Genomic DNA, 21,118 nt, shown 5'->3' with positions numbered 1-21,118 from the left:
TTTTTGTCTTAATTCCAAGTCATGAGTAATTTTTCCCAGCAGCTCTCTCCCTGACTCACTGACGCCACAGCTCCTGCACCCACTTATCACAGCCCGATGTCCCTGGGGGTGGGGACATGTGTCGTTCACCTTGGGGTTCCCCAAGTGGAGCTCGTGCCTTGCATAATCATTTGTGGAGTGCATGGATCATCCAATTGTTTCCTCGTAGAACCAAGGACAGTGGCTCCTGTACTTGGCAGCACAACGTTTCCAGAGCTGCTTTGCTAACGAGCAGCTTTCCAGATGATTCCTGTAGAGCGATGTGCTGGCGCTGCCTGAGCCGGGCTGGGGGGAGCCAACTGTGTACCACCTCTCAACTCTCGTTCAGGGACATCACAGTGGTGTTTGGTATGGGGCTTGGTGGGTCCGTTGATACCACGGAAACCAGCAAATGCCACAAATGGGGGTTTTGTTTTGGTTTATGAGAGCTGGTTTGCCCCCATGCCACAGTCTTATCATTTCTGGTCCAACGACTAATGTTGGAAAGTTGTTGACCTAGAGTGGGGTCAGCAAAGGACAGCCTGTGGGCCAAGTCCAACCTGCTTCCTGGCTTTGTATCACCCATAGGCTAGGAGTGGTTTGTACATTATTAAAGGATTATAGAAGAAGGAGGAGGAGGAGAAGGAGGAGGGAAAGGAGTCAGAGAAATGGCAGAGATCTTGTGTGGCCTACAAAACCTAAAATGTTCGATATCCGGCCTTTTATGGAAAAAGTTTGTAGACCCCTGACCTAGGGATGCTTCTTAACCCAGACTGCACATTGAAATATTATGGTGAGTGCTGTGAATTATGCAAGACTGATGATTCACAGATCTGATCCCTGAAGCAAAGAATACATTGTATGTTAATGAATTTTTAAAAATCACCTTAGAGAGCTTCTAATACATTCTAATGCTTGAACCCCATAACGCCTGAGGAGGGGGCTGGGGCATCTGTATATTTTTACAGCTCCCTGGGGGACTCACACTTTTCTCTCTGGGGGTGCCAGGTATCCTGGCTCCCACCCTCCCTCACTATTTCCCCAATTTGCTTTTATTCCCATGTCCCACGTGGTTCCGGCCACCCTGAGGGTTCCATCCCAGAGTGAGGGTCCCTGTAGGGTTGCCTTGGATATGAAAGGCATGTTTCACCTGGAAACAAGTGAAAAGATGGGCATGGTCTCAAGGTGAGCAAACTGTAGACGAGGGGTACAAGGGGTGTTGATAGCTGCTGAGCCCTCACCCCCTGCTTCAGAGCACGGAACATGGACCAAAGCAAGACACTGGTCCCTTCCTACTACTGATTTTAAGTTTAGTTCCATGATGATCAGAGAACATACATTGTATGGTTTCAGTTCATTTGAATTCGTTAAGATTTGTTTTATAACCCAGCATATGGTCTGTCTTCATGAGTGTTCCACATGCACTTGAAAAGAACGTTTATTCTGCCATTGTTGGGTGGGGCACTCTATCAATGTTAATTAGATTCCGTTGGTTTATGGTTCTTCTGTTCTATCAGTTCTGAGCTGACAGAAAGTTTCAACTTTATGGTTGAGACCTTGCCGAATTTCTCTCTCCTCGTTCTTTTAATTACTGAGAGAGGAGGTGAAGTCTCCTAACAAATTCTGAATGTATTCTATTTCTCCTTTCCATTCTGTAAGTTTTTGCTTTATATTTTTGGAAGCTCTGTTATTGGGTACATATATATTTATGATTGTTCTGCCTTCTGATGAATTGACCCTTTAATAATTATGTAATGTCTCTCTTCATCCCTGGTAAAACTCTTTGCTCTGAAGTCTGCTTGTTCTAATTTAATATAACTTTATAATGTATATAGCCACTGCAACTTTTGGAAGGGCATGTTTGCATGTGGTATCTTTTACCATCCATTTACTTTTAACATACCAGTATCATATTCAAAGTTATTCAAAGTGAGTTTCTTGTGGATAACATATAATTGGGTAATTAAAGACAAATCTATTGGTACAATACCTTTTTGTTTATATATTGGGCTTAGGTCTACCATTTGATTATTTGTTTTCCCTATCCCTTTTAAAAATTTGTTCCCTGGTTTCCACTTTCCTGACTTCTTCAAATGCCACTTCAATTTTTCTTTTGTGTTTTTGACTATATCTTTTTTTTTTTAAAGTAGTATTTCAAATGGTTGCTCTAGGGATTACAATGGAGATACTGTGTTTCCCTGCTCTCAGCGTATATAGAACCAGTATTGCGCTGCTTCTCATAGAATGCGGAGACCTTCTCACAATGTAGGTGCCTCTGCCCTTCCCCTTCTGTCATAGTTATCGTACATCTTACACATTAAACTTGCCATCGGGAACTTAGCGTAATTTTGGAATTAATTTTGGTTACTTAGCTCTGCCCATTTGTTGTCACACCGCTCTGAGACCTGACCAAATATAAGGCTATAAACGACATATGGAATGCAGTGAACATGTTTTTTAAATACAGGAAAAACATTTCTAGGACAGATTTTTATAGATATACACAAAGTGGGTGTTGGCAGGAGAGCGCTACCATTCTGCAGCTGGTTTTGAACACTTACAGGCAGAAATGGGGGAAGCTTGGCGAGGCAGGGAAGATGTTGCTTCAGCTGAAATGTAGGTCACAAGAGTGCCGAAATTAGATATCCAGGCAAGATGGGGAGATGAAACAGGATGGGCTGGGGAGGAAAGGTTGTTCAAGAGCCACAGACCTCTTAATTTTTCTGTTGGAGCAGAAAGACTTAGATGCTTGGGGTTGACTCCCAGCTCAGCCACTCAGAAGCCATTTGGCCCTGTGTGAGTTACCTCTCCTCTTCCAGCTGTCATTTCTCTATAAGGCAGCTGTTAGGTGATGGGAGTTTATGTGCATAAGGGAACCCACCAGTGGCACGTATGAGGTACTTCATAAATGGTGGTGGTTCTTCCTGCCACTCACTGTCTGCGCTCTCACAGACATGCAAAAGCAGCCCGATTTATTCTAAAAAAAAGATTGACCCGAGGTTCACCCTCAGAAGCCCTCAGAAACTTTCCCTTACTGGTGGTTCCCGGTCCTGGCTGCACATTAGAGTCACCGGGTTCCTTAAAATATGTCCAGGCCCCTCCCTCTGAGGTTCTGATTCCATTGATCCAAGAGTGAGAGATGATAGATGAGATAAGAAGATAGGTGGGTAGATGGACAGGTGAATGGATAGATACGTAAGACATCAGTAAGACAGCTAGATGGATGGATGGATGGGTGGATGGATGGATGGATTGGATAGATAGGTAGATGGAGAGGTAGATGATCAATAGATAGATGTAGATGGGTAAGATAGGTGGATAGGTGGATGGAAGGATAGATATTTAGACAGAATGAGTGGATCATTGAGAATTATTCAAGTAAGAACTTTTTGGCTAGGGGAGGTGCAAAGGTATAAACGTCGGTGTCTAGTAACTAAGACATCCCTCTCCCCAGGTCTCCTTGAGTGTGGTCTGTACTCTCCTAGCTGTGCTGGAGAAGCTTCCCCACACATCTTTTTACGGAGGTAATTTTCAAACATACATAAAATAGAGGCAATTGTAGAATGAAGCTCCATCACTCAGCTCCAACAACTGCCAGCATTTCATCAGTCTTGTTTCATGTATCTTGTCCCCCTCCAGCCCCTTTTTTGTGCTGGATCATTTTTAAACAAATCCTAAATATCATGTTGTAAATGATATTTACATTTACATTGTATTTCATGTAAATATCATTTACATGGTAAATGTGGTAAATTTCCCAGACCCTTCTCAAATCACCCAAGCGGGATGTGGGTAGGTGTCTGAGCCATTTGACCTTTTTGCACGGAGGATGAGGAGAGTGCCAAGAGCATAGACAGACCCAGGTGCTCAGCTGCATGATGGAGGACCCAAGGAGAAGGACTCGGGACAAAGCGAGGGGCATCATACATGCCTAGATATGCAGGAAGGCATCACATTCAGTTGGCAACATCTGCTATGGAGTCTGGAATTGGGAGTAAAATAGGGAGGTAATCCCTTAATCCCTATGCTAAATTTTGAAATATGTCTCTCCCTGTCCAACTCCTCCCTCCCACCTGCCTTCAGGGATCTGCTTTCTGTTACCATAGCATAGCCTCCACTTCTTGAGTTTTATATAGAGAGAATGATACAATGTGTACTCTTTTACACCTGAGTTCTCTCACTCAGCAGTATTATTCAGAGATGTATCCTCATTGTTGCCTGTATCAATAATTCATTCTCTTTTATTGCTGAGTATGTATGGACACACAGCAATTTGTGTATCTACTCACCTGTTGAAGTGTTGATGGATATTTGAGTTGTTTCCAATTTTTGGCCATTGTAAATAAAGATGCTACAAACATCTGTGTGCCAGTCTTTGTCTGGATGTATACTTTGTTTTCTCTTGGGTAAACAGCTAGGGCTGGAACGGCTCAATCATCCAGTCACCGGGTAGGTGTTTGTTCAAGGTAAGAAGGTGCTGAGCTCTTGTCCAGAGTGACTGTACCATTTTATTTTACATTCCCATCAACAATGCAGGAGAATACCAGCTAGTTCACATCCTTGCCAACACTTGGCAAGGTCAGTCTTTTGCATTTTAGTTACCCTAAGACATGTGTGAGGATATTTCGTTGTGGGTTTAGTTTACCTATTAATGGGTAAATGATGTTGAGCATCTTTTCACATGCTTTTCTGTCTTCCTCTTTGCTGAAGTGTCTTTTGCCCATTTTGTATTGTTTGCTTGCTTCTTGTTAAGTTTGGAGAGTATTTTATATATTTTAATTTTTAAAGATTTTATTTATTTATTTGAGAGAGAGAGAGAAAGTATGAAACGGGGGAGGAGTAGGAGAAGGACAAACAGACTCCATGCTAAGGACGGAGCCCGACGGAGGGCTCGATCTCACAATGCCAAGATCATGATCTGAGCCGAAATCAAGAGTCGGATGCTTACCAACTGGGCCACCCATACACTCCTGAGAGTATTTTATATATTTTAGATACAGGTCCTTTATGTGATATGTAATTTGGGAAGTTTTCTCATTCTCTTAACAGTGTCCTTTGTAGAACACACGTTTTTAATTTTTAAGAAGTCTAATTCCTCAATTTTTTTCTTTGGATATTTCTGACAACTTGCAACTTTTTGTCTCCCCCAAGTAAGTTCACAAAGATTTTTCTCCCCCCCCCCTTTTTTAAGAAGTCTTCTTGTTTTTGGTATCCCATTTAGTTCCGTGATCCATTTTGAGTTATTTTTTGTATAAAGTGCTAGATATGGATCATTTTTTGCAGGTGGCTATCTGGTTATTCCAATATGATTTGTTGAAATGACGAGCCTTTCCTGACTGAACTGTCTTTGTGCCTTTGTAAAAAAAAAAAAAAGATAAATAAATAAAATAAAAAATTTTGGGTCCTATTTTTGGACTCTATACTGTTATGTCGATCAAATTATCTTATTTGATGCCAACAGCATATGACCTTGATTATTCTAGCTTTGTGACAAGTCATGAAATCAGGTAATGCTAATAAGTCCTTTCCATTTCCATGTGAATACTAAAATGAATTTGTCAATTGAAAGAATAGTGTGTTGGGATTTTTTCTAGGATCATTTAACTCTATAGGTCAATTTGGGGAAAACTGACATCTTAAGAATAATAAATCTTTGACCCGTGGAGAAGGTGTATCTTTCCATTTACTTAGGCTTTCTCTAACTTCTCTCAGCAGTGTTTTGTACTTTTCAATGTGAAGAAATGTTCTCTCTCTGAAGGTTTTTAATTACTTACTCAATGTCTTTAATAGATAGAAGGCTATTGATTTTTTTGATGAGTATACATTTATAGTTTGTGTCTTTCAGGGAATTTGTCCGTTTGATTCTGTCTGTCCAACTTACTGGCATAGAATTGTTTATATTATTCATTTAATATTTTTAAAATATCTATAAAATCTGAGCATGTCACACTTCTCACTTATGATATCGATAATTTTGTCTCTTTTTTTTCCTGATCTGTTTGCTAAGAGGTTTATAAATTTTATTTATCAAATAAGCAGATTTGCTTTCATTGCTTTCTTCTCTCTCTCTCCTTTTTTTAATTAACTATACTATTTCATTGATTCCTACTCGGATCTTTACGTTTTCTACCGTTCTGCTTGATTTGCATTTATTTTGCTGGGTTTTTAAAGATGGAAGTTTAGGTTGTTAATTTGAGAACTCCTTTTCTAATATAAGAATTTAAAACTATACTTTCCTTCTAAGCACTTCTTTAGCTGAATCTCACACGTTTGGATATGCTATGTATAATTTTTTTAAAATATTTTTTAAAGATTTTATTTATTTGTCAGAGAGAGCGAGAGAGAGAATGAGCGCGCAGAGCACAGGCAGACAGAGTGGCAGGCAGAGGCTGAGGGAGAAGCAGGCTCCCTGCTGAGCAAGGAGCCCGATGTGGGACTCAATCCCAGGATGCCGGGATCATGACCTGAGCCGAAGGCAGCTGTTTAACCAACTGAGCCACCCAGGCATCCCTGCTATGTATAATTTTTATCCAATTCAAAAGTATTCAAGATACTTTCTCATTTCTCCTTTGAATGATGAACTACTTGAAAGTGTAATAATTACTTCCCAAATATTTGGGAGATTTTTCTAGCTATCCTTCTGTAATTAGTTTCTAACTGAATTCTATTGTGGTGAGAGAATATGCTTTGTATGATTTGAATGATTTAAAATGTATTGATCCTTGTTTTATGGCCCAGAATGTGGTTTGTCTTGGTAGATGTTCTGGGTTCCCTTGAGAAGAACGTATATCCTGTTGCTATTGGGTGAAATGTCCCATAAATGCCAATTAGGTCAAGTTGGTTGATAGCATTGTTCAGTAAGAGGATAAACCTGTAAACATGTAAAATACTAGCACCTGGTGAACAATTTTTTTTTTAAGATTTTATTTATTTGACAGAGATCACAAGTAGGCAGAGAGGCAGGCAGGGGGTGGGGGAAGCAGGCTCCCTGCTGAGCAGAGATCCTGATGCAGAACTTGATCCCAGGACCCTTAACCCACTGAGCCACCCAGGCGCCCCTAATGCTAGTTACTATCGAATGCGTTATCTCACTTGACAGGGATAAGATCTCGCTTTACAGATGAAGTTCCAGCCCCTATGAGAGGCTTGGTGATACCGTCATTTGGCGGTGAGTCGCAGGTCTGACAGCTAATCCAAAGCTCTTCCTACCTCAACTGAGTCTGAAAGACGGATAGAGGACCACCACCAAGGGGAGAGGGACCGCAGGTGAGTGTGTGTGTCTGTGTATTTGCATAATGAGGGGAAACCCTGCATTACACTTTGCGCGAGGGCCAAATCAGTTGTAAGCTTTCTACTTTGTGGGGATTCCCCCCAGAACGTGGTGTTTCCTATTATGCTAAGTCCCGGACTACACTCCAGATAAAAGCCCCCATTGGTGGGGTAGCATGTGTGGATGTCTCTTGAGTGACTCTTACTAGGCATCCAAGATTCAGGGAATTGGAAGTGTGTTTATGGTGGAGGGAGGGCAGGGCTCTGGGTTTATGATCTGGTTCCTTTGCTCCCTCCCTCCTTTCCACCCCCTCCCATCTGCTGTAGTACAGCACATTCAGAAACCCTTCATGTGTTAAGCTATTTATAATACAGAGTAGGGTCTATTTATGGATATGGTAAATAACGAGTGTAAAACCTCAGGCCACTGCGCTAGCTTGTTGGGTTCAGGCTTGAAGCACTTAGCGGCAGGTTCCAAGCAATCCTCTGCTTCGATGACCCTTTCTTGCTTTCACACTCGGATTCCATCCCAGCCCTCCTTTGAGGTCTCTTTGCAAGACGCCTTGGTTTATGGGAAAGCAGGGCATTTTGGGGTGTGTGTTCGGTGTACCAAGCCTATCAAACCCATTTGAAAAGCTGATCCATCAAAAGTATGGACTTTCACCGAGTCAAGGAGGCCAAGAAAAATTTAGGAATGAAGCATGGTGGCAATACTAGTATTATAGGTTTAAGGTAGAACCACGTTGATTAGCAAGTGTGTAAATAACCAAGATTCTTTCCAGTTTGAATTACTTGTGGCCCAGGGCGTGGAGGGGGCTGTGATTTATAGGCGTCCGTCCATTGTGGTGGCTGGATAGTTGGCCCCTGCCAGTTGGCTTAGACCAACTATAAATGATAGGGGATGATAAATGGATTTCACCCCGGGAGCCAGTTTCCATGGCCCCTGCAGTCCGAGTCTCGGCCGTGACATGCCCAGTGGCACAGTTGCTGACCCCGATTGATGCCTTCCATTGGGGCATGGAGGGACCAGGTTTGGCATCACTTTTGGAGTCAGCCTCCCAGCACTGCGCACAGGGCGAGAGAAAGGACAGGGCTGAGTGAGCAAAGCTACACCCAAGCCTTCCCAGCATGGGATCAAGAGCCACCCCTCTCTTGTCATAGGTTTGTACCTTTCCAAAGCCTCTGATGTATGTCACTCAGCATGCGTCTCAAACAGCCTTCTGGAGTGCATACTCCTGGCCCTAATAGTCCCATTCTCTAGGAGGGGCTCAGGAAGTTTCCCTGAGCCATGCTTGAGAGAGTCCCCATGTCCCTGGCATCCCCCTCTATCACCCGGAGAGGAGGGAGAATGGGGACGGCAGCAGGAGTAGTGGGTCAGGAGTCAGAAAACGTAGGTCCCCGTGAAGGCTGTTTTAGTGACGGGTTGTGTGGCCTTGGGTGAGTCGGTTTCATGTGCTGGAAACTGGGCTTTCTCACATGGAAACGTGGGGCTGGGACAAGAGAGGTGCTTCCTGATCGCGAGCACGGTTGCTAGGCATGCCTGGACCCGCCTGGCTACCTGCCCATTGAACTTGGCACAGATCCACATGCAGTAGGGCTGAGGAGCCTCCGGGGAGGGAATTGCTTCTCATCTGTGCCACGCGACCCTCTCGGGGTCCATACCATCGTGCAGTAAACCTACAGGTAAAATGAAACCAATTTTATTTGAAGACTCAGGGACATTTTAAACGTGGTGACTGAGCACAAACGTATTGTGAAGCAAAAGACAACTTTGTACAAATTTTAAAGAGCAAGAGAAGTTTTTAAGAAATTCCTTGTTTAGGGCAGCCCCGCCGCCCCGCTGCCCCGCCGCCACTCCCCAGGTCTGGCATCTGGCTCCTTCTCTCCCCTGCCACGTGATGCCTGGGTTGACAAGTGTCTCAGGCAACGAGCCACGCCCACCCAGTGTAGCACTAGCAAACCTTTGACATCCAGGGAGAAGGGGGTCCATCCCTCAATCTGCCTCCAGCCCCACTGTCCCATGGATCTGTCTCTGAGCAGGGCTCCGTACACGGAAATGAGAGAAACCCCTTCTCTAGCACCTTGAACTGCCCTGTGGCCCAAACAGCTTGGCTTTGATCTTGCTGTGACCGAGGGTAATAGCGGCCTGCCCACCCCCACTCTGCCAGGGACCACTATTGCCCTGGTGTCCTGTTCATTGGTGAAGAGTCAGGACCAACTCCAGTATTTGCAGGAGGTGGAGGTCTGGTGTGGGAGGGCCAGTCATGCTGGGAAAGTCGGGGTGCAGGATGGGGCAGATGAGCAGATGCCCTGCTCACAGACCTCACCTGGTTTTGTACTGGCCTTGTTTGTGAGTCCAGGAGATGCCCTTTGGGGACCCCCAGAAAGAGGGGGGAATGTGCAGTTTGTGGAAGGGGCAAAGTGGGCTGAGTATGGGGGGAGACTGGCAGGAGAGTCTAAGCCACTTTACTCTTCTCGTTCTACCTTTTGTCTACACGGGCACTTGAGGTCTGCAAACTCTGGTTTCATTTGTCCCTCCCCAGGTCCCTAGGGGCTCCTGGCAGTTGTAATGGATTGTTTTAAATGTTTCAAAACTCTAATGGAAATCATAATACATCTGTTTTCTGCTTTTTGCATGCCCAGTTGTAGATGTGTTTGATTAATAAATCATGGGGAAATGAATTAATTATTCCTTAATGATCAGTCTCCTTGGCAGACAGCAGATTTCAAGACAAGGGAGATGGGGGGTGGTGGATAATAATAAAGAAGGGTCTTGATGTTGAGTAGGTTGAGAAGGAATAGATCAGAGGCTCCTTAGGGTGCTTTCCAAGCCCACAGACCTTCCGGGAAAAGGCTGCCCGGTGTAGAGCTGCCGGAGACTGGGGGTTCCAGTGGTGTAGAGGGAGTGATGGAGGACGGGGGTGGGGGAGACAGTCCCTGCCCATTCAGGGAGTCAGTAGGTCGAGAGCAAGATTTGGTATGTGTGTGAGTCGCCTGAGGGAGACCCTGATCTTTCTTCCGGGGCTGCTATGTCCAAGGCAGAGATTCAAAAACACCGGAAAAAACCCAGCGTCCAGAGGCTTCTCAGAATACAGCCGTTCAGCCCAGCGGGACTCCAACTGCAGTTTGCATCAGAGTCCCAGGGAGGACTTTTTGCAACGCAGACAAAATGGGCCCAATCCCCAGGGTTCCTGGTTCAGAAGGTCTGGGGTGAGACCGAATGTCAAACCGGGTCCCAGGTGCTGCTGCTGCCGCTGGTCCCAGGACCCCACTTTGAGAAATGCTCTCCCCCCACTTGCTCTCTTCTCCATGGCTCTTCTTCTCTGTCACCTTTCCCCACCCCAGCCTTTCTCCCACTGTCTCACTCCCTCCAGGCCTCTCCCCTCCTCCCCTGGCCTCTCCTCCTGCCTCCTCCCTCCTTTGTTCCTACACCAGCTACCCCCAGCCTCCCCCACCCGACTTTCTTCCTGAGCCATGGGGAACTTGAGTCTCTTGAAAATGAAAATGGGTACGAGGCCAGAGGAACAGCCAGTCCATCGCCCTGGCTGGTAAGGGACACTAGTCGCAGGTGATTGGGGACAGGATGGGCTGGCCAGGACACCAAGTTCCCCACAGCTGATAGAGCTGCCTGGGGCTGGCACAGCCCGGGGCCAGGACACTGTGTGATGGGGCAAGGTCTGCTCTCCAGTACCCGGGGAGACGGAGGAGATGGGGACACCTGGGGACAACTGGAGGGCGGCCTCCAGGCTCCCCGTTCAGCATCAGGGATCCTCCCAGTGACAGTTCTCAGACTTGAGCACAGGTGCATCAGAATGCCCCCGGGAGGGCTTGGTGAACGTGGTTGCCCTCACTCTGTAGGTCTGGAATAGGAACCCCTGGCTTGAGGCAGGTGAACCGGGATGAGCTGGTCCCCCAGCCAGGGCCGGACACTTTGCTCTTCTAACAATTTCCCAGGCGATGCGGACACTGCTAGTCCCAGGGCTGCACTTGGAGAATGGCTGTGTCATTGTTCCCAGGTGGCCATGGCGATGTGGGCCTGGCGTCCCAGACCACGAGAGGCGCTGAGCAGGGACCAGAGCTCAGATGCCAGTGGGCTCTCGTTGGGGAGGTAGACGTGCACTTGGGAGCTGGGGTCCCGGGTCTGCGATGGATGGGGGCCAGGAGGGCGGGCCAGAAAGGCGGGGTCGGGATGAGAGGACATCAGGCCGAGGCTGTGTGTGCTGGGCACGTGACCCTGGGTACACCCTCCAGAGGGCCTCTGCCCTTGGCCTTGGGCTGGAATGGAAGCTGGTGAAAAGGAAAAGGGCTGCCTAGTGGCTGGGGCTAACGTGGGAGCAGTCGGCTTGGAGAAGGAGGAGAAACGAAGAAGCAAAGACACGGAGACGCTTGTCACCTGGATGCTTGTATTTGCGGAGCAGACTGAGGCCCAAGGTGCATCGAAGCTGTTAAGCCTGTGGGATCTGTACTCACACAACCCAAGTCTACACCAGATGCTTCCAAGTGATAAGACATGGTCCCCAACATCACACACGGCCTCCCCTCTTCCCCGGCCCTCTCCCAACCTTGCCTCATCTGTCTTATGACTGGTTTTTCTCAAGAACAAGCAGAGGTTACAGCAGAACAAGCCAGCACACGTATAATCAGCATCTGTTACCAGGCTGAGGCTGTTTGTCTAAGGTTCTCGAATTGTCAGGAGTCCAACATGGACAGCTCTGCGTCTTGATTTCTACCAAGGAGAAGTGATGTTCTCAAAGGTATCTGCCCATTCGGGAGGATGTGGGGTTCTCCGAAGGCCAGTGCCGCATCTCCTCTGATCCTTGTGACTAGGATGTCATTATCATCACGGCCTCACAGGTGAGGATGACCTAGAAGGTCGCTCAGCCCATCGGGGACTGAGCCAACTGAGTCCAAGTCATGGAAAAAGCCCAGCTGCCTTCCCAGGGGACAGACAGGAGGAGGGGCCACGGAGACGGTTCCGGAGAGCCCTGCAGGAGAACTTTTGGGAAGATGAGCCCGGCTCCAGGTGGCCCCCGCCCACTGAAACTCGGCTCCTCCTGCTTCCTCCTCCCTCTCTGCCCAGCCTTGCCTTGCGGGATGGGCACTCAGAGCTCAGGGCTCTGGCATCTGAGGACACGTGGAGCAGGATGGAGGCCTGGGAGGTCGGGATCACATTCCTGGGCACGCAGCACAGTCACGTCAAGGCCCGGGGCGCAATGGCTCGTGACTCACGCTCACACGAGTGTGTCTCACCTCCTCCGGCCACTGCCCAGCTGGCTTGCCTGCTTGCTTGCTTGCCCTGCCCAGGGCTCAGCAGGGCTCTGGGGAAGCCGGTCAGAGGTTTATGGAGGGGAAAGAGGGCTTGACTGGCAGCCCAGACCCCTGGGCGCCAGGGCTCCTGTCCCACATCGGTAACATGGGGCCCTTCTTTCTATACTAACGTTCACGCCTCAAGGAAGAGGAAGCCTTCCTCACGGCGTGGGAGCCGCCAAGAAGTGTCCGGTTGGGAAAAGTCAATAGTATTACACGTGTGGGTGGTCAAGGAGCCTTCTGGAGTAGGAGGGGAATCTTCCTTCTTCATGGCTTATCTGGAATGTTCATCCGTGATGTCTGTTGGGTTTCTGAGCCCAGCCTAAGTTCTGAGAGGCTGGGATGGAGGCTGAGCACGAAACTTCCAGAAGATTCCACAGTGTCAGTGTAGGCCCCGTCCTGTCTCCATCCACTGGTCTCTGTGTTTCTTTCAAGGAGGTGCTGTGCCCAGCGTTGAGTTCCGGGACTTGCATGGAAGCAGGTTCAGCTCTTGAGACAAGGATGCTGTAAAGCTGGGACTTTGAGAATTCCTAGAGACCGTGTAGGTTCAGAAATACGTCGTGTCATGGTGAAGCCAGAGGCCAAATCTACTTCTGTATCTAGAGAACTACCTCGCACCCCAGAACATCTGAGGCGGCTTATAGAGAACACTTAAACTTTTTTTTTTTTTTGAGGTTAAATATAAATAAAAAGTACAAAATTAGACCAGGGGAAATATAAGTTATCGAGGCAGGCCAAGCACTGGGGACAAGCGCACACACGTCTGCTTAGCCTCTGGAAGCAAGCTGAAAGGTGACCGTCACAGGTAACCAGGGCCAGGCTGCGTTTGATTGGATACAGTCGAGCTAAGATAAACATAGGGTCCCGCTCGTGGGATCCAGAAGTATAACACGCGGACAGCACGCAGGAGCTCACTCACCTCCAGAAAATCACCGGGGGAGGGCTTCGGTTGACTAAAAGCTCGATAGGAGCTCCCAGCAGTGTGGCCGCGCAAACGGGCGGGGCCGCACGAATCATAAACAGTGACCAGCCCCGAGGAGGGCAGCCGCCGGCCCACGGCTTCCCCTGTGCTTTGCTTTTGCAACTAGCATGTTGCAGTACGCCCCGGGGGCGCTCCGGACCGTACCAAGAGATGGGCGAGGCAGAGCCCTGCAGGGGCTCGCACGGCCTGTCCCCAGGGCGGGAGAGGGAAAGCAGCAGTAACACAGCGTGGTGTGTGCCTGCAGGAGAACCCATGTGGACTTGCCCGACTGTCAGTCTTTAATGGGACATTGACAAGAGGAGCAGCAGGGGGCGGGGCTACTCGGGGCATCAAAGACCCCAACAAGCTTGCTTCCATCAGAATGCCCAGGGCAAGGACTTCTCAGGCTGTCCTAGAGCAGCTGGTATGGTGCAGGGATGGTGCAGGAGCGCTGGACCCTTGACGGAGAGCGGAACCTTCCCGATGCCCAGTCTTCATGCCACTCGTGGGCATCCTAGCGGGTGCTTCGGAAGCCTCTGCCTCGCAGCCTCTGCTTCCTCCTGGATACGAGGAAAGGATGTGCGGCCAAGAGTGGCACCTTCCCGCTCTGATGCTCCTCCATCCGACGGGACCTGTGTTGAATAAATGAGGATGAAATGGGTCAGCCCGAGATTTGAATACGTCATTTCAAACCCGTATGCGGTGCTTGGAGCCCACGGGACTTAGGTGTGAATTCTAGCCCTGCCTCTTTTTTTTTTTTTTTTTTTTTTTTTTTTTTAAAGATTTTTTTTATTTATTTATTTGACAGACAGAGATCACAAGTAGGCAGAGAGGCAGGCAGAGAGACAGGAGGGGAAGCAGGCTCCCTGCTGAGCAGAGAGCCCGACGTGGGGCTCGATCTCAGGACCCTGTGATCATGACCTGAGCCGAAAGCAGAGGCTTTAACCCACTGAGCCACCCAGGCGCCCCTAGCCCTGCCTCTTGAGAGCGCTGTCTCTGCGGGCTAGTTGTGAACTGCTCTGAGACTCAGTTTGCTCCGTCTGTGAAATGGGCGCTTGAATCCCTGAGGTGAGAGCATTGCATGTAAATACCGAGATACTCATCCCTCCCCTCACCCTTCCCGCAGGCAGAGTTAACAGCTGTCCCGGGGCTCCGGATGTCCACCCCCACGTCCACCTGGAGTGGACAGACTCCATCTCCTCTGAGTCCTCGCCTCCCCTTACCATCCTGCTCGATGTTCTGGATCCCCATCTCTGAGAGAAATCTTACCGCCAGCCAGGGAGGCCAGCGCAGCCTTACTCCTGTCATATCTCCCCCAGATACACTGAAGACGGATCTGCGCTGGTCCCTTCGAACATCTCAGCCGCCACTGGTCCCATTTTGTCCCCACCATGTAGTGGCAAAAGCTCATGGCCAAGTCCAATCAACTCTCCTCGGGCTACAGCCATCTTGACGGGTCTCAGGCATTCCACGGTCAGGCTCCTACTCTTGGCGACCTGTCCTCCTTCATCCTCCCTGTCACTGGCAAGTGTCACTCCCTTATTGCTACTGGGGACTACTCTGTGGGCTTCCCAACCCGCCTTCCTTCTCCCGCTCCCCCAAAAGCGGGCATGGCTCGGGGTTCTGAGTTTGGCTCCTGTGGGGAATAACCATGGCCAAGTCAGAGGTTCTGTAAGATGCTGGAGAGGAAAGACTAGGCGTTGCAGGCCATATGGCCTTTGCCGGAATGACTGGGCTCTGTCGTCACGGCGCACGAGTGACTGTGCCTGGCTGTGTTGCAGGGCAGCTCAGCTTACAAAGTGGGAGAAGGGCCAGATTTGGCTCGAAGCTGGAGTGTGCCCTCCCCCACCTGGTGGAAAGCGTATGGACCATATGGGCAGGCAGACCCCGTTTCACAATCCGCGTCCCCCCTCGCTGGTTCCATTATGTCGGACAAATTACTTAGACTCTGGCCGTTGATATCCTCATCAGTAAGGGGGATTAATCATTGATAATAATTGATAATCAGTATCAATTATTGATAGTAATCCTGATGCTTTCGGCGGTGCTGTTGGTGGGGGAGTGGGGTCCCGTGTGGTGCCTCCTTCAGAGAAGCTTAGGCTCCCGTCCTCCTCCCTTCCTTCTAGTCCCCGCTCCCCCACACCCTGTTTTCCTCCCCTTCCCCCTGCCTCCACAGTCTGTACAATCCCAGCCACACTCCGTCTCTCACCCCTACCTCCAACTCCATCCCTGATCTCCCTTCTGAGTTTAAAATCTGCCCATTCCGCCCCAACTGGGCAGTTCTGCTCGAAGGCACAATTTAGGTCTCAACCCCTGCATGCGCGCAAAGGAAAACGCATCATCACATGATCGTGAGCAAACCTGTGCCCACCCCCGAACCCCCCCCCCCGCCCCCACTCCCCGCACTCACGGCAGGGCTCTCTGAAAACTCTGACACCTCTCTCGGCTGCAGGAGACCAGGAGGGACCATCCGCTTGTGCTGTCTCTGTCTCCTCTGCTTTCCATGGCCCTCCGTTCCTGTCCCTGTCTCACTACCCGCCTGCTGAGCTTCCCGAGTGGTCTCCCCGCCCCCCACTCCCTGCACCTGCTACCCCCAGGCAGAGCCCCACCCCATCCCCTCTGCAGTCCCTGAAGTCTCCGCCCCAGTCTCTGAAGCCACACACGGCCCCCCTCCCCTCCCCACCAGCAGGATCTCCTCTTCCTCAACTGGGCCCTCGGAGCCCGGTGCGAGACGGCGCTTATCTCCGGCGCGCATTTTCCGTGTACTTTCCCGGAGTGTTGTGTACTTGCCTTATCGCTCCCTCTAGATTAAACGTTCCTCTAGGGATTCGAGAAATGCTGGGCCCTCCACACAGCCCCAGCACCGCGTCTGCACGTGGCCTGGGTCAGCCGAGCTGGCGTGCTCACCCCGAGCTGACCTGCCAACCCCACCGGCCCCTCTGTGGGCACAGGGGGTGTCCGCACGTGGGGAGAAAGTCGATGGTGAGAAACAGGTTTCATTTTCCCGGGCTCGGGGGTGTGAGCCTTCTCTGCCTTTGGGACTTTGGTCGCTGCAGAGGTGGTGAATGGGTGTGTGTTTCTGTGAGTGTGTATTTCTGGCAGGTGCGTGACAGGTGTGAGGATGTGTGTGTGTGTGTGTGTGTGTGTGTGTGTGTGTTTGGGAGGGGGCTGTAGCCGGACACCCTCTAGTAAAAGGATCAGCGTCCTCACCTGATTTTGCCTGGGGGCTTGTCTCTATCTACAAGAGAGACCCAGCAGGGGGAACAAGGAGCAAACAGATCTTGCGAAAATATAGTGACCGACTGATAAAATCAGATGGTGGGTTGTCTCGCTTGGTACACAAGGCACTCATTCTGAAACTCCCCGGGGGGCCTGACCCAAGTTCTGTACCTGACCTCGTGCCAGGGATGCTACCCACTTAGCTTGGGGAGGGACGGGGGTGTTCTAGCAAACTTACCGTCCTGAGACTGAAGGACGAGCTTGGAAGGATGGGATCGGGCCCTGAATTAAGGGGGGGCGGGTCCATGCTCTTTCCTTTGACTCCGCTCTGAGAATCGGAGAACTGGCAGAACCAGTTAGAAGCTGCGCATTAATTGTGGATGTGGTTGGAGATCATGCCCAGGCCAAAGGTCATAAAATGTAAGGGGATTGAGATGATTCATTTTCAGAAATACAGCTGAGCATCAGAACTCCCGTGTTCACAGGAAGCCTTCCGTGAAAGTTCAGTTGATCAAACTTGTGGGAAAATCCCACTATTCTGGGAGGGTATGTGTGTGTCGTGGGGTGGGTAGGGCTGCTGGATTCCTACCTGCTCCCACCCCAACCGCTGAGGGGCCCTTCCCAGAGCCTGGCTAGAACCTTCCAAGGGGACCAAATCTCCTGCTCTACAGAGAAGGAATGTGACTTGCCCAAGGTCATCTGGGGGGTGGGGAGCCCCCCCCAAAATTGGGTAGGTCCCAGCCCACACTGATTTGTCACTCTGGGCCAGACTCAGACATTGCAGGAGACGAAGGAACCCAGGGAGGCTGGCTCTGAGGGTCCCATTGAACATGGAGTTTGGGAACTGAAAAGGTGAAAGTGATATTTGCATGACTGTATTTAATGGAGAAGACAGTGGATCTCGAGCTTCTGAATCCCCCTTGATCCTGGACAAAACGCTGGGTTCTGGGGGGAGCCTCCTTTCTCTCACACCTACTGAAAATTGTTAATGCCATACCCTGTCTTAAGATGTGATCATAACGCTTTAAGGATATCTGTCTTGGAGGACGGTCTTACCCCTCTGGAAGGCGCCAGACAACTGCACCGTGAGAGAGTGTCGGTGGAGTGTCCCTTGTCCCACTTAATTGTCACTCTTGGGTTCCGTACACACATTAACCCACTTGATCTGTGCAACATCTTTACGAGGTAGGAGCTGATCTGATCATCATCTCTGAAGTAGGTGAAGTAGATGGTCATTAGCACCATCTCCATTTTACAGGTTTGGAAAGTAGGGCATGGGGACGGGAGGTAGCTCGCTCCGGGATGCATAGTTAGCAAGGAACAAAGCTGGATTCAAACCAGTCTGGGTCTTGGCCCACGCTCATCACCACTGGGCTATTGAACTTCTTTCTACTCAATGAGGGAAGACTATAAAGGGCAAGGAGCCTCACACAAGGGACCCCCTGTTGTTTGGGTAAGCGGCTTAGCTCCCCGAGCTTGACCTGGTCATCATCACCCTCGTGACCATCATCATTATCATCACCATCATCTGTGCCATGGCCAGAGTAGTCTTTTGGAAACATAGATCCAAAAACTTGGTAAGCTCCCACCCTTGCTTACATCTCTTTAATAACTTCTTACTGTTCTGAAGATAATGATCAAATTCCTACCCCAGGACCTTTGCTCAAGCCATTGCCTCTTCCTGAAAGACTCCACTTTCTGGGTCACCTTCTCAGTTGACTGCTCCCAGGAAGTGATGGTCCCTCTTCTTCCTAGTCCTCACCTGACTCTTATCGTGCCTCTGTGAGTGAGACGATTTGATTACTCTCTATGTCTCACTAGACGGGAAACCCCTCAAGGGTAGAGACCTGTGCACCTTATCCTTCACCGCATCCCTAGTGCCTTGCCTGGTGCCTGGTGTGCCTTCGGAATGAGCCAATAAGTTGGGGGTTCCTTCTTGATTTGAGGTATGAGCCGACTCCCTCACTACCAGTTTCAGGTGTACCAAGTACCAAGTACTCTCGGTGGAGACTCTGGGTCAGTTTATGCATCCGGTATTATCTGTTTGGTAAGGACATGTGACCTTTGTAAAAACCACATCGTGTGTAAAGAGCCTTCTCCTTCCATTCCCTCTTTTTTGGCCACGGCAACAACAAAGGCGGGTACTATTATCCCTGTTTCACAGATGAGAAGACTGAGGCTTGGAGCAGGTTGCAATCTGGCCAGTGTCACCCAGCGAACCAGTGGTGCCACTTGGAGCAGGACCCAGGCCCTCAGACTTCCCATCGCCTTTCCTTTCGTCTGCCGGGACCAGATTTTACCCCCCACCTCCGGAAACCTTGTCAAACTGCTGCTCTGATCGCTTCATTCCAAGGGTCAGATGGAATCCCCCAGAAGAGACACGGGGATCACTACCTCCTCCTTCCAACCCAGCCATGACCTTTATCCTCTCAGCCAGTGCTGGAAAGGGAGTGCCGGTTTCTGGCCACCATGGGGGAGGGGGGAGGAGATGACAGTCGTCAGCCCTAGCGGGGCTCCTGCCTCAGTCTCCTGGGAAAAGCTGCCCATAATGCAGGGCTGTGGAGCCCAGACCAGCTCTATCCTGGGTGCTTCACGTCCCTGTGAAAAATCTTACAATTATCCGCGTCCTTGGGTGCATGCAGTCAACCAAGCTGCTGGCCTGGCTGGGTGGGGCAGCTGGGCCGATGGAAAGGTCCGCCATGGTCTCCTGACTTCATGGTCTCTTGACTCCCAGGCCGGCCGTGGCTGGGGTGGTGAGGAGGGGGCTGGTGGCGTGGAGTGTGTGCGAGGAGGGTGGGGTGGGGGCAGTGCTGGAGAGGAGTCAGGTGGCGCTGGGAGGGCATGTGGAGGCAGGTCCCCCCTCTGTGGTGCATGTCCCCTCCGCAGGTGCAGGGCGGAAGCAAGGGAGAAGGGCTTCTCTGGACGGTTCTCCGTATAGTCTCGCCTGCACGACCTCCCTCCTCGCGAGGGCACAGCCAACCATCGGGGAGCTGTCCATCCTCTCCCAGGGCTCAAGTCTTCCCCCTCACTCTCAAGCTGGATTCTTCCCAACAGAGAATCAGGATGGGCTCCTTTCTCCCCAAGTTCAGTGCGGAAGGGGCAACTCCCCATTCTGCCCGGCAGGACCACTCCTGGCATATTGGATGTGGAGGGGCCCGTGGAGACCCTCTTTCCAATCTCCATAAGTTTGAAGGGCCCCCAGGGAGGGGACACCTGTGGCCAGTACAGGTGCAACTGAAACCCAGATGGACAGAACCCCTACTCCACCGGGCAGGCCTCGGGGCACTCACCTCGTCCCTGCTGGGGCGCTCCGTGTGGGAGTGGCAGGGTGTCCCCGTGCCTCCGACAGCCCCAGGTACAGAGTCAGGCAGCCGTAGAGCCTGCGTCCCTCCTCCTCTGCCACGGCCAGACTACAAGATCAGTTTCTCAAGAGGTTCCTCGATGTTGAAGGAGTACCAGCTGATCCAGAGCACGAGGCTGAAAGCCAGGATCAGCGCCCCTGTGTAGACCAAGAAGTCCCAGTAGTCGAGGGAGGCGAAGATACCCAGCAGCAGAAGGACCAGACCCACCGCGTCGAGCAGGAGGGCCAGGACGAGGAAGATGGCACAGCGCCCCGGGTTGCATCTGGCCCATCGCCTCCCCAGGAGCATTGCCCGGGAGCTGCAGGAGGAGCCCCGCTGCACTCCCGGGGCTGATTTGCATGGGCGGGCGGTGGTTCTGCCTCCCGCGGCCCTCGCTGGCTGGCTCGTGGCTGGGTGTGAGTGAACGAGGGAGCCGTCAGGCTGTCTGGATGCACAAGGAAGTCCACGTGGGTCTGCCCTTATGAGCACCGCGGCCCTGGGGCAGGGTGTTCCTTAACTGCTTCATGACTCAGGACCAACCCAAACAGCCTGACATCACTGGTAATGGGACTGTTCATGGCTGGGCCAACCCAGTTACGACGTGGCAGGGGAGGAGTTGGGTGCCCCCCCCAAGGGATTTTCGGTGCCAGCGAGGGGCCGTCTGGCGCCTTGTCCTTGGACTCTCGAGTCCTGGGCACGTCCCTGCAGGTTTCTCCATCTCCTGCGGTGGGGCGGGGTTTTCGTCCCCCTCACTGCTCTGCCCAGCTCTTCCTGGTGCAGAAGGGAGGATTTTAAGCAAAGGATAGGGAAGGGAGTTTGTTGACATAAATAGATTTTGAAATTGTGCCCTGAGAATTGGTCAGTGTTAGAGACCGAACAGACAGCTGGGGCAGGTGGGGGTGTCTTGTGGATTTCTGCGCTCTGATGACCCGGGGACCCAGCTTCCTGCACGGGGAGGCTCACCCCAGAGATTAAAGTGACCGAGAAGACAGACATGGGGGGA

General features: G+C 50.6%; 1 protein-coding gene across 1 annotated transcript; it reads right to left on the bottom strand.

The window, feature by feature from the left end:
• Window positions 1–13,265: 13,265 nt before the first annotated feature.
• Window positions 13,266–20,580, bottom strand: TMEM238L (transmembrane protein 238 like). The gene is made up of 2 exons (XM_080826813.1): window positions 20,065–20,580; window positions 13,266–14,187 (listed from the first exon to the last, which is right to left on the bottom strand). Exon 1 carries the CDS (start codon window positions 20,422–20,424, stop codon window positions 20,185–20,187), a length of 240 nt encoding a protein of 79 aa, XP_080682939.1. The 5' UTR covers window positions 20,425–20,580; the 3' UTR covers window positions 13,266–14,187; window positions 20,065–20,184.
• Window positions 20,581–21,118: the final 538 nt, after the last annotated feature.

The sequence above is a fragment of the Martes martes genome, assembly GCF_963455335.1.
Source record: "Martes martes genome assembly, chromosome: 16".
NCBI lineage: Eukaryota > Metazoa > Chordata > Mammalia > Carnivora > Mustelidae > Martes > Martes martes.
This window is presented reverse-complemented; position numbering and strand designations above follow the sequence as displayed.